Here is a 12,181-nt window from a genome sequence, read left to right as displayed (position 1 = left end):
CTCGGAGGTGGCTCTGTGATATCCACTTCTGTGTGCTGCCCGTTGCTGAAACACCGAAGGAGCCGGCGCGCGCCGCACACTTTTTTGCGAGCGTCCCGAGCGGATTTCCCTTCATCGCCTCGCGACTGGATACACATTGGAACAAAAAGAAAAAGAGAATCTTTTTTTTGGGGGGAATTTTGAACGCACTTTTCCCCCCCCTCCTCCTCCTCCTCCTGTCTTGTCTCCACCCCCCGCTCCATGCCCGCAGGAAGTGCCGCTAGGAAGCGAGCTGATGGCTCGGCCGCTAGTACCGGCGAGGAACAGCAAGGTACTTCTCTCCTCTTTTTTGTGAGCTCGCCACTTTTTTAATTTGAACTTTTTGTTCTCCCCTTTCCCCCACGTGGGGGGGGGGGGGAGGGGGGCCCTTTCACCGCTTCACCGCCGGCAGCCGCCCCCCCCCCCTCCCGGAACTCGCGGAGGTGGGAGGCCCCCCCCCCCCCCCCCCCTGGGTTGGGGAAGGAGCGACGGATGGTTTTGACGCGAGCGAAACATCGATGGTCGCCTGGGTTTCGCAGAACGCCGACGAGAGGTCCGCGTGATTTGGCGCCCAGCGTGGGTCTCGCGCCGGGAGAGTCCCGCTGGTGATGTCGTTTGGGGTTGATCCCCATCGTTTCACTCTGTGGCTTGCGAGTTGGAAACGCATGTCGGTTGATAAGAGGGTCCTCCTCTTGGTTGATGTTCCGAGTGTCCTATTGGTTGATGTACAGTGTCTTATTGATTGATGTACAGTGTCATTTTTCGTTGATGTTCTGAGCGTCCTATTGGTTGATGCTGTAGGTATCCTGTTGGTTGATGTACTGCGTGTCCTATTGGTTGATGTACTGAGTGTCCTATTGGTTGATGCTGTAGGTATCCTGTTGGTTGATGTACTGAGTGTCCTATTTGTTGATGCTGTAGGTATCCTGTTGGTTGATGTACTGAGTGTCCTATTAGTTTATGCTGTAGGTATCCTGTTGGTTGATGTACTGAGTGTCCTATTGATTGATGTACTGAGTGTCCTATTAGTTTGTGCTGTAGGTATCCTGTTGGTTGATGTACTGAGTGTCCTATTGATTGATGTACTGAGTGTCCTATTAGTTTATGCTGTAGGTATCCTGTTGGTTGATGTACTGCGTGTCCTATTGGTTGATGTACTGAGTGTCCTATTGGTTGATGCTGTAGGTATCCTGTTGGTTGATGTACTGAGTGTCCTATTGATTGATGTACTGAGTGTCCTATTAGTTTATGCTGTAGGTATCCTGTTGGTTGATGTAATGAGTGTCCTATTAGTTTATGCTGTAGGTATCCTGTTGGTTGATGTAATGAGTGTCCTATTGGTTGATGCTGTAGGTATCCTATTGGTTGATGTACTGTGTGTCCTATTGGTTGATGCTGTAGGTATCCTATTGGTTGATGTAATGAGTGTCCTATTGGTTGATGCTGTAGGTATCCTATTGGTTGATGTACTGAGTGTCCTATTGGTTGATGTAATGAGTGTCCTATTGGTTGATGTAATGAGTGTCCTATTGGTTGATGCTGTAGGTATCCTGTTGGTTGATGTACTGTGTGTCCTATTGGTTGATGTACTGAGTGTCCTATTGGTTGATGCTGTAGGTATCCTGTTGGTTGATGTACTGTGTGTCCTATTGGTTGATGCTGTAGGTATCCTGTTGGTTGATGTACTGTGTGTCCTATTGGTTGATGTACTGAGTGTCCTATTGGTTGATGCTGTAGGTATCCTGTTGGTTGATGTACTGTGTGTCCTATTGGTTGATGTACTGAGTGTCCTATTGGTTGATGCTGTAGGTATCCTGTTGGTTGATGTACTGAGTGTCCTATTGGTTGATGCTGTAGGTATCCTGTTGGTTGATGTACTGTGTGTCCTATTGGTTGATGCTGTAGGTATCCTGTTGGTTGATGTACTGAGTGTCCTATTGGTTGATGCTGTAGGTATCCTGTTGGTTGATGTACTGTGTGTCCTATTTGTTGATGTACTGAGTGTCCTATTGGTTGATGCTGTAGGTATCCTGTTGGTTGATGTACTGTGTGTCCTATTGGTTGATGTACTGAGTGTCCTATTGGTTGATGCTGTAGGTATCCTGTTGGTTGATGTACTGTGTGTCCTATTTGTTGATGTACTGAGTGTCCTATTGGTTGATGCTGTAGGTATCCTGTTGGTTGATGTACTGTGTGTCCTATTGGTTGATGTACTGAGTGTCCTATTGGTTAATGCTGTAGGTATCCTGTTGGTTGATGTACTGAGTGTCCTATTGGTTGATGCTGTAGGTATCCTGTTGGTTGATGTACTGTGTGTCCTATTGGTTGATGCTGTAGGTATCCTGTTGGTTGATGTACTGAGTGTCCTATTGGTTGATGCTGTAGGTATCCTGTTGGTTGATGTACTGTGTGTCCTATTTGTTGATGTACTGAGTGTCCTATTGGTTGATGCTGTAGGTATCCTGTTGGTTGATGTACTGTGTGTCCTATTGGTTGATGTACTGAGTGTCCTATTGGTTGATGCTGTAGGTATCCTGTTGGTTGATGTACTGAGTGTCCTATTGGTTGATGCTGTAGGTATCCTGTTGGTTGATGTACTGAGTGTCCTATTGGTTGATGCTGTAGGTATCCTGTTGGTTGATGTACTGAGTGTCCTATTGGTTGATGCTGTAGGTATCCTGTTGGTTGATGTACTGAGTGTCCTATTGGTTGATGCTGTAGGTATCCTGTTGGTTGATGTACTGAGTGTCCTATTGGTTGATGCTGTAGGTATCCTGTTTATTAATGTACCGAGCGTCCTCCACGCACTCTCCTGCCTCTTCCCTCCTGATTCTGCCGCAGCTCCACCCACGTTCCCTCCCGTCTGTTGGGGGAGAAGTGGCAGATTGCTCAGTGAGAGGTCGCTCACTTTTCCTTTGCTCCCCCCCCACCCCCCAGCCATCCGTGCTGTCTGCTCCCCGTCCCGGTTAAAGTCCAAGCCGACTACCTTCCTCCGCTGCCTATGGCCGACTCCCTGCTTCCCTCCCTCTCTGTCTCTATAAATAAACAATCCCACGCCTCCGTTTCTCTCTCTCCCCGTGCGGTCATCAGGGGGCACAGACACCGTGGGCGCCGTGGGTGTCCGCACACCCCCGGCGTATTTAGACAACGCTACCCCCCCCCCTCCCCCACAACGTTTAGAACAAAACTCGGGGCACCTTTGACCATTTGTCCGCTCAACAAGGCGGCGACGCAAACGGCGTCCCCGCTGGCGACGGAAGCGTTGAGATCCACGGAGCGTCCGGCTCCGTGCCTCGTTGCTGGCCACGCAGTTCGCGCCCCCGGTGACCTGAGTCGGTGCCGGAGAACTCCTCTTATCCCTCATGGAGTAGGGGGGGGGTGCGGGGTGCAAAGCGGATTCCCGTCTGTAACCCACTCGGTGACCACCGGGACCCGTTCGCGAGTCGGGGCTCCACCACCGCCGCTTCCGCAGCGCCGTCCGTGCCCCCCCCCCCCCCCCCCCGGTAGGCCGTGGCCATGCACGTGGCCCCGCGGGCGAGGGTTGTCCAGGCAGCGAGGGTTGGTGGGTTTCGCGCGCGTCGATGAGGAAGCGGTACCCTGGCTCTCGCTGGGAGAAGGCGGCGCGGCAACAAACGTGGACTCCACCTGCTTGTGGGATCGAGTGCTTTACCCTTGCACGCGTGGGTTTTGCTCAGCTCGCTCCGGTGTTTTTCCCCGCGCGTAAACACTCAATAATTGGCCGATAACACCTTCATATATAAAGGACTGCAGAGCTTGGGCAATTGTTGGTGGCGCCGGATCCTGACCGCGTGGGTGCTGCTGCCTTCCCGCTCATCTGTGGTTCCTCCTCTGCCTCTCTACGAGAGCGAGGATCGTGTGGCCTGGTACAAGTTTAAATTACTATTATGGTGGTAGCAGATATTGAGCGATAACCTTTATCACGTTCATAATAAAGGTTTTTGGGTTAGATCGCATAGATATAAATGTGCTGTAACCCACCACCACCCGACACAGCCAACCAGTACGGTTTGTCACGTCAACAAAACGTAGCAATTAGTTACTACTTCAGCCCACCAGTGTGTTGGAGAGTAAATCCACAACATTTACAATTTAAGTTCAACGTTTCGCTGGTAATTACATCCAGCATCATCGAGAGATGTGTGGGGTGGTGGTGGGTTTCGACACGGGCTAGTAGCGCTATCATGCTTAGCGTTATTCACAAAGACAAAGATCCCCTGTATAGCCTTTAACAGGCTGTTCGGGCAAGTGCTGTTAGCGAACAGCACTTATGAAGGCCGGCATGGGGAATGGGTTTACAACACCATGCTCGGCCACGTTTGTCTTCCCAGTGCCAATGTTTTCAGACGGCACCAGAGACCAGTTTAATGCTGAGTCGATCTTGGGGAGTCCCAAGACCAGTTCAACTATTCGCCACTATTATTGGTCGTGTTATTGGTCATTTACCGTGGCGTGTCCCGCGTGTACCGTGTCCCGCATGTACCGTGGCGTGTCCCGCGTGTCATGTACCGTGGCGTGTGTCATGTGCTGTGGCGTGTCCCGCGTGTACCGTGGCGTGTCGCGTGTAATGCGTGGCGTGGTGTGCGGTGTATACCGTGCAGTGCATGGCGCGTTGCGTGTGCTCCCGCAGACATCCGTGACAGCGGCCCGCGCCCCGTCATGGTCTACATCCACGGCGGCTCTTACATGGAGGGCACGGGCAACATGTTCGATGGCAGTGTCCTCGCCAGCTATGGCAACGTCATCGTGGTCACCATCAACTACCGCCTCGGCGTGCTGGGTGAGACGCGGCGCGGCGTTTCCACTGCCGTCCCAGAGCCGTGCCGGAGCCGTGCCGGACGGGTTCCGGTGCCGGCACTGCTCGATTTTTCTTCGTCCCAGATTCTTTGTTGCAAGAAGAATCTTGTAAAGAATCTGGGACGAGGAACGGAGGAGGCGCGGCGCGCCCTCCAGGTTGTCATCCCGTGCCACTCTGCTCCATCTGACCTCCGCCCCCTCCGTTTTCGAAGCGTAGCCTCCATTTAGTGTTGTTTTGGTGGGGTGGGAGTGTGTTTATTGTTGTTGTTGTCAATTTTATTCCCCGTGCTTGCGTCCCTCCATCGGCTTCGTGCCTTGCGATGAGGAATCGATGAAGAAATCTCGCAGGGATTCGCGTGCGGAGCGGCGACGGTCGCTCCCGCGCGGGACACTCCGCCCACGCGGCCCGCAATGCGATGGGGTCAACGGGGTCAACGGGGTCAACGGCGTCCATCGCCGAGGTCACCTTGGGGGCCACGTGACTGGGGAGGGGGGGGTCACCCGAGCAATGGTCCATGCCCTGCCCTGCGGTTCTCGTCATAACAACAGCACCAACAACAATGGGCCCCCCCCATGTTAAAATCGAGGAGAGTCTGCAGACTTGTTCCAGAGGGTCCTGCGACACGGAGATTCGGAGGTGTGGATCTAGAAACGTCCCAAGAGGGGGGGCGGGGGGGGGGGCGGTCGATACGGAAATGTCAAGATTTTTAATTAGGCCCTGTATTAATAATAAATAAACATTTAGTGTATTTTATCTGGTAAATATCAATCAATAGTTTGGGGTATCTGGGGTGGGGGGTGAGGGAGCCGAGGGATGGGTGGGGGAGGGGTGGGGGCAATCGCCCCCATTGGATAACTGTCCAATATAAATTAACGAGTGTCTGGCGCTCACGAACGCATCGGGATGAGGCAGTGTACCTGGACAAAACCATTGCCTGCGAGGCCGGGGTAAGGGTGGGGGGGTAAGCGCCCAAAGTTCCACACAGATGCGTTCAAGAATCCACCGTTGTCTCCGCGTCAGCCCTATCCTACTCAGCGCCTGCTCCCGGCCAGGGCAGCGTCCCGTTGCAGGCGGTTAGCCCGGGCTCCGATGCCTGCTCGGCTTTGGAGAGGTGTTGGGAGCGGGGGCGCGATGGTGGTGGGGGGTGGGGGGGGGAGGGTGGGAGGTGGGGGGCTGGTCACGGTGGGCGGGCGCGAGCGCCGGGCACATCTGGCCGTCGCCGCGCCATGCCGCTCGATCGCCGTAGATTACATTAGCATAGAGCGGGGCGGGCGGGCGGGCGGGCGGGCTGGGGGGAGAGTGGGCGAGGGGGTGAGCGCGAGGAGAGTGATTTATGGTGGGTCGCCACCACCCCCCCCTCCTCCAACGATCGCACCGCCCCCGCCGTGCGCTCCTCGCAAGGCACCGAGGGTGACCGCGGGAACAGCCGAGGGGGCTCGCCGCTCGGCCACCATTGTCCACCGCTCTCGATGTCTCTCGGCCGCAGTGGCCACCGTCATCTTCCAGCACGAAGATTGTCTCTCAAATGCATTGATTCACCTTCGTTGTCCATCACTCTCAAGTCTCTCGGCCGCATTGTCCACCACTGGCATTGCTTGTTGTGTACATTGTCCATCGTCTGCATTGTCCACCGTTCCCTTTGTTTCTTATTGACATCGCCGCGTCATCCACGTTAAGAACCTCGCGCACTCGGACCCTGGCACGCTCAACGCTAAACCGCGTCACCAGACACAGCGGGCAACTGCACAGGTAGAACGCGCGCCGTCCCTGGACACCCTCGCAAACGAGATGTGCCGTCTCGAGGGGATCAACCGCGTGAGATGTTGAAATGAATAAATAATTCCCACGAGAAGAATGATCTCCGGTTTTCGACGGAGGCCGCCCTCCGCCTACGCCGCGGCGTCTCGCAGCGCCGTGCACGCGGCAAGCGGCTTGCATCATCGCATCCCCAGCGGCACGAGGTGACTCGGCACCAGGCCTAGGGCACCCCCAGCGGCAGCTGTCCCTGTACGCAAACAGCCAGAGCCACGGGCACGCGGCGCACAGCGCCCCGGTGCGACCAACGCCGCCGCGGCCGTCATCGCCGCCCGTCCGTCCGTCCCGTCCGTCTCCCCCCCCCTCCCCCCGCCCAGGGTTCCTGAGCACGCACGATCAGTCGGCGCGCGGGAACTTCGGCCTCCTCGACCAGATCCAGGCCCTGCGCTGGATCAGCGACAACATCGCCGGCTTCGGCGGGGACCCCCAGCGCGTCACCGTGTTCGGCTCCGGCGCCGGCGCCTCCTGCGTCAACCTGCTCACGCTGTCCCACCACTCGGAAGGTGAAAGGGGGGAGGGGAGGGGGGGTAGGGGGGAGCGGGTCTCCTCCGGCGGAGCCGACCCCCTTCGCCGTCCCAGCAACCCAGGGCGGCCGCCCTGCACAATACCGCGACGGGCATCGACCGTTGCCACCTCCGAACTCGACTTTATTTGCGAACAATTCCAGACATCGTTGATGTCGCCTGGACGTGAATGACGATGTGTTGTCCATGCGTGCGCCTTCCCGCTCCCTCCCTCCTGGCTCCTATCTCTCTCTCTCTCTCCTCCCTCTATCCTCCGTCTCCTGGCCCTCTCTCGCTACGGCGTGGAGCAGGGCTCTTCCAGAGAGCGATCACGCAGAGCGGGACAGCGCTGTCCAGCTGGGCCATCAACTACGACCCCAGCAAGTACGCGCACACGCTGGCGACGCGCGTGGGCTGCGGCGCGCCGCTCAACACGCAGGTAGCGTGACGCGGCACACACCCACAGAGACAAAGGTCCTTCCCCCACCCCACCCCGAATAGCCTCGACATCATAATAGAGGTGTTTGGGTTAGGTCGCGTTAAGTATAAATGTTGTGTCGAGACCCTCCACCACCCGACACGGCCAATCGGCAAGGGATTTGTCATGTCAACAAAACGCCCGATGATGCTGGATGCGATTGCCAGCGAAATGTCGTACTCAAGATTGTAGATGAGAATAGGTTTTCCCCTTTTTTCTGGCAACAAAGTAGGTGTTAAGATGTTAGACCATAGTACACCTGCTACGTGTTAAACTTCCTTTTGGCGTCCTCTGGTCTAACACCCCGCAAGCAGTTACGGGACCGGTTCAGTCATTTGTCACTGCTGTTGACCGAAAGTGCGAATCGAACTCGGGCTGCCAACTTCAGCAGCACAATCTGCTAACCGCTGCTGACACTGCGTGCGTGGGCGCGTGCGTGCGTGGGCGCGTGCGTGCCTCCGAGTGCCACCGCTCACGGCCCAAACGTCACTTTGGCACTCTGCGCGTGCACGTTCAGCATGATGACGATGACGGACAGCGCCTGCCCCAACAGCCCGTGTAGGCCACCTGGGGGGAAGCCTTCGCCTTTGCCTGCAGGCGCCGGAGAGAGGGTGGAGCGCGCAATAACGACCGCGGGCACTTGGCCCCGACAGCCCGTCGCGGTGGCGGCGGGAGACCATCTGCCTCTCTGCCTTCTTCTGGCGCAGGACATGGTGGAGTGCTTGCGCTCGAGGTCGGCGCGCGAGCTCGTGGAGCAGGACGTGCAGCCGGCGCGCTACCACATCGCCTTCGGGCCCGTCATCGACGGCGACGTCATCCCGGACGACCCGCAGATCCTCATGGAGCAGGGCGAGTTCCTCAACTACGACGTGATGATGGGCATCAACCAGGGCGAGGGCTTCAAGTTCGTGGAGAACATGGTGGACGGCGAGGACGGCGTCACGAGCAGCGACTTCGACTTTGCAGTCTCCAACTTCGTGGACAACCTCTACGGCTACCCGGAGGTGAGGGGCACGGGGGGGGGTGAAGGACGTGGGCATGGTTTGAGTGAACACAACCACTGTAGCGTGATGATTCCACAGCTGTGCAAGCCTCTCAAATCCCCCGAACTCCCACCGCCTGTCTGCCGGGCAGCACCAATGAGCTTGCCAATAGGAACACCGGGGCCTAAGGGTTAAGGGTTTAGGGCCCTTTTTGCCCGCAACACCACACATGAAGTATACTCTTAGTTTTTTCGGTGAAGTCACGTAAAAAAAAGAAATTAAAATTAATAAAAATAAAATAATAAAAATCACGACGTTTCGGAGGCAACACAAGTCTCCGAAACGTCGTCATTTTTATGATTTTATTTTTATTAATTTTAATTTCCTTTTTTTTACCTACGTGACTTTACCGAAAAAAAACTAAGAGTATGAATCCTTGCAGTCACGAAAGCTTCAAATCTAGAACACACATGAAGTATTTGTTTTCATTTTACCTTGTAAATCGTCGTCACCGCCGCCGCCGCCGTCGCTACCAGCAGGGCAAGGACGAGCTTCGCGAGACCATCAAGTTCATGTACACCGACTGGGCGGACCGCGACAACGCCGAGACGCGCCGCAAGACGCTGCTGGCCCTCTTCACGGACCACCAGTGGGTGGCTCCCGCCGTCGCCACGGCCGACCTGCACGCGCAGTACGGCTCGCCCACCTACGTCTACGCCTTCTACCACCACTGCCAGAGCGAGATGAAGCCCGCATGGGCCGACGCGGCGCACGGCGACGAGATCCCGTACGTGTTCGGCGTGCCCATGGTGGGCCCCACGGAGCTCTTCCCCTGCAACTTCTCCAAGAACGACGTCATGCTGAGCGCCGTCGTCATGACCTACTGGAGCAACTTCGCCAAGACCGGGTGAGCAAAGCTGCGGCCCGTGTGTTTGTGTGCGTGTGCGTGTATCCGGCGGTCATCTCGGACGGTCAACCCGTGGCACCCTGGGGCCGTCACGTGACCGTCCTGCCAACGGAGCCTTCGACGCTTCACACGGCCTCGAAGCGCGCCCGTCCCGGCACGGAATTAAACCTCGCGTTGTTGCCTCCCGTCGTGTCCCTCCCGTCGTGTCCCGCGCAGAGACCCGAATTCTCCAGTGCCGCAGGACACCAAGTTCATCCACACGAAGCCCAACCGTTTCGAGGAGGTGGCCTGGTCGAAGTACAATCCCAAGGACCAGCACTACCTGCACATCGGTCTCAAGCCGCGCGTGCGCGAGCACTACCGCGCCAACAAGGTGGGTACCGTCGTAGTGGTAGTACCCATAACCCGGGGCACTACCACGCCAACAAGGTGGGCACCATCGTAGTAGTAGTAGTGGTAACCCCAGGGCACTACCACGCCAACAAGGTGGGTACCGTCGTAGTGGTAGTAGCACCGGTAACCCTGGGGCACTACCACGCCAACAAGGTGGGTACCATCGTAGTAGTAGCACCGGTAACCCGGGGCACTACCGAACCATCGTAGTGGTAGTATCCCCAGCTTGCTGGCGCGCCACTAGGGACGCGTGCGTTACTCCGGCCGAAGAGTTCCGTTCAGCAAACGTTGCCGGTGTGTGCGCGAGCGCGAGGGCTTGGTTACCGGCGGTCACGCGCTTGCCCCTCGTCGTTGCGGAGGTTCGCGGTTCGGGTTCGGCAGGCTGCCCTGGTTAATAACGCGGTGGGGGGGGGGGGGAGGCTGCGGTGTCGTCCCTAGAAAATCTCCGCGCCGTAAAGATTCCGTGACTTTACTCAAGAAAGGAGTAGGAAAGAGTAGGCCAATGTGTGCCAGCGTCACCATTAGCCAGATTTTTACTGACCTCATTGCCACCGTTGGGAGGAGTGGCGGCGCTGCGGTTTTTTCGCACCGCACGGCGCCGCGCGGCGACATCCGCCCCCCAGCGTCCCCGTTCACCTCCCCACCCCCCTCTCTCTCTCTCGCTCGATCTGCGCCCGCCGTCCGCAGGTGGCGTTCTGGCTGGAGCTGGTGCCGCACCTGCACAGCCTGCACGACATCAACCCGTACCTGTCCACCACGACGCGCGTGCCGTCGCTCGACCACGGCGGCGGCTACCCCACCATGCGGCCCAACAAGTGGGTGACGCCGACCAACCGGCCGGGCCTGGGCAGCTCCCCGCCCTTCGCGTCCCGGAACCCCCCGGACAACGACCGCAAGACGTTTGGCGTCGGCGGCGGCCCCAACCCGGCGCTGCTGGAGAGCCAGCGCGACTACAGCACGGAGCTGAGCGTCACCATCGCGGTGGGCGCCTCGCTGCTCTTCCTCAACGTGCTCGCCTTCGCCGCGCTCTACTACCGCAAGGACAAGCGCTACGTCGTCAACTCGCACCGCCGCCACCGCAGCCCCCAGCACGGCGGCCTCGGCGGCGCCGCCAACGACCTGTCGCTGCGCCACCCGCCGCCCGAGGAGGAGATCATGTCCCTGCAGCTCAAGCACGGCGGCGGCCGCGACGGCGAACCCCCGCCGGGCTCCGGCGCGCCCGGCGGCTGCTACGGCGGGCCCGGCCCCGGCGGCGGCGGCGGCGGCGGCGGCGGCTTCCCGCCCGACTACACGCTGGCGCTGCGGCGCTCGCCGGACGACGTTCCGCTCATGACGCCGAGCACCATCGCGATGATCCCCAACTCGCTCGCGCCCGGCGTGGCCCACCTCCACCAGCAGCAGCAGCAGCAGCTCCACCACGGCCTGCACCTCTCGCAGGCGCAGCCGCTTCACGCCTTCGGCGCGTTCGGGCAGCCGGGCACGGGCATGGGCCCGCCGTCCGCCGGGGGGGTCGGCGCCGCGGGGATTAACAGCGCCACCCTCCCGCACTCGCGCTCGACCACCCGGGTGTAGCGCGCGTCGACGGTGCAAGGGAGGCGGCGGGGGGGAAAGGGGATGGGGGGGGAGGGCGGAACGCGCGGAGAAACGCGCCGACGCGTTTGCCCGGACGGACTCAAGCGGGGTGTTTCCCCGTCCGACCGTTGGGAGAGTAACAATAATCGCCTCGCCGGAGATTTCCACGCGGCTGGTTGGAGGCGGCCGCGCACGCCGGTCTCGTAGGGCCGCGCGCCCGTCGCCGCCCGAGTTGGACCTGCGGGGAGACGGGAGGGGATCGGACGGTCGGCGGTGTTCTCCCGCGCGAGAACGGGACGGTGCCGCTCGACGGCGAGATCGACCACCGGCGACGGAGCTGGTGCCGCGGCGCTGCCGTAAAGCCGAGCGACGACTCGGGGGACGCTCGGCCGAGCGCCGAAGTAGAAGACGGCGCGCCGTTCCCTGGGCTGCGGCTAAAAAAATCGACGGCGCCGTGGAATGGAACTCCCCGGTGCATAGTGCGTTGGTCGCCGTCTGGGAGGCGTCGAGCGGCCGCCACTTCGTGTTGTCCGAGTCGAGATCGAGTTCGGGGGAGGCGGAGGGGAATATTCACGGCGACGAGCCACGGCCACAGGAACGGTGCGGAAGGCTCGCGGAGAGCCGGAGAGCCGAGGTCATGACCTCGCGTCTCAACAGGGCCCCCCCCCCCCTCTCCGCTGCCCCCCCCCACCCCCC

The 12,181-nt window shown here is 58.8% G+C and overlaps 1 protein-coding gene across 2 annotated transcripts; it reads left to right on the top strand.

The window, feature by feature from the left end:
• Positions 1-255: 255 nt before the first annotated feature.
• Positions 256-11,518, top strand: LOC144734417 (neuroligin-3-like). Of its 2 annotated transcripts, none has more exons than XM_078616599.1 (8): positions 256-310; positions 4,667-4,816; positions 6,967-7,152; positions 7,464-7,591; positions 8,338-8,634; positions 9,153-9,520; positions 9,737-9,893; positions 10,601-11,518. In XM_078616599.1, the coding sequence occupies exons 2-8, from the start codon at positions 4,696-4,698 to the stop codon at positions 11,483-11,485; spliced, it is 2,142 nt and encodes a 713-aa protein (XP_078472725.1). In that variant the 5' UTR covers positions 256-310; positions 4,667-4,695; the 3' UTR covers positions 11,486-11,518. The 2 variants fall into 2 exon arrangements, with proteins under 2 accessions (XP_078472725.1, XP_078472724.1); XM_078616598.1 differs by having other exon boundaries at positions 9,150-9,520.
• The last annotated feature ends 663 nt before the right edge of the window (positions 11,519-12,181 follow it).

The sequence above is a fragment of the Lampetra planeri genome, chromosome 51 (assembly GCF_965212315.1).
Source record: "Lampetra planeri chromosome 51, kcLamPlan1.2.h2, whole genome shotgun sequence".
NCBI lineage: Eukaryota > Metazoa > Chordata > Hyperoartia > Petromyzontiformes > Petromyzontidae > Lampetra > Lampetra planeri.
This window is presented reverse-complemented; position numbering and strand designations above follow the sequence as displayed.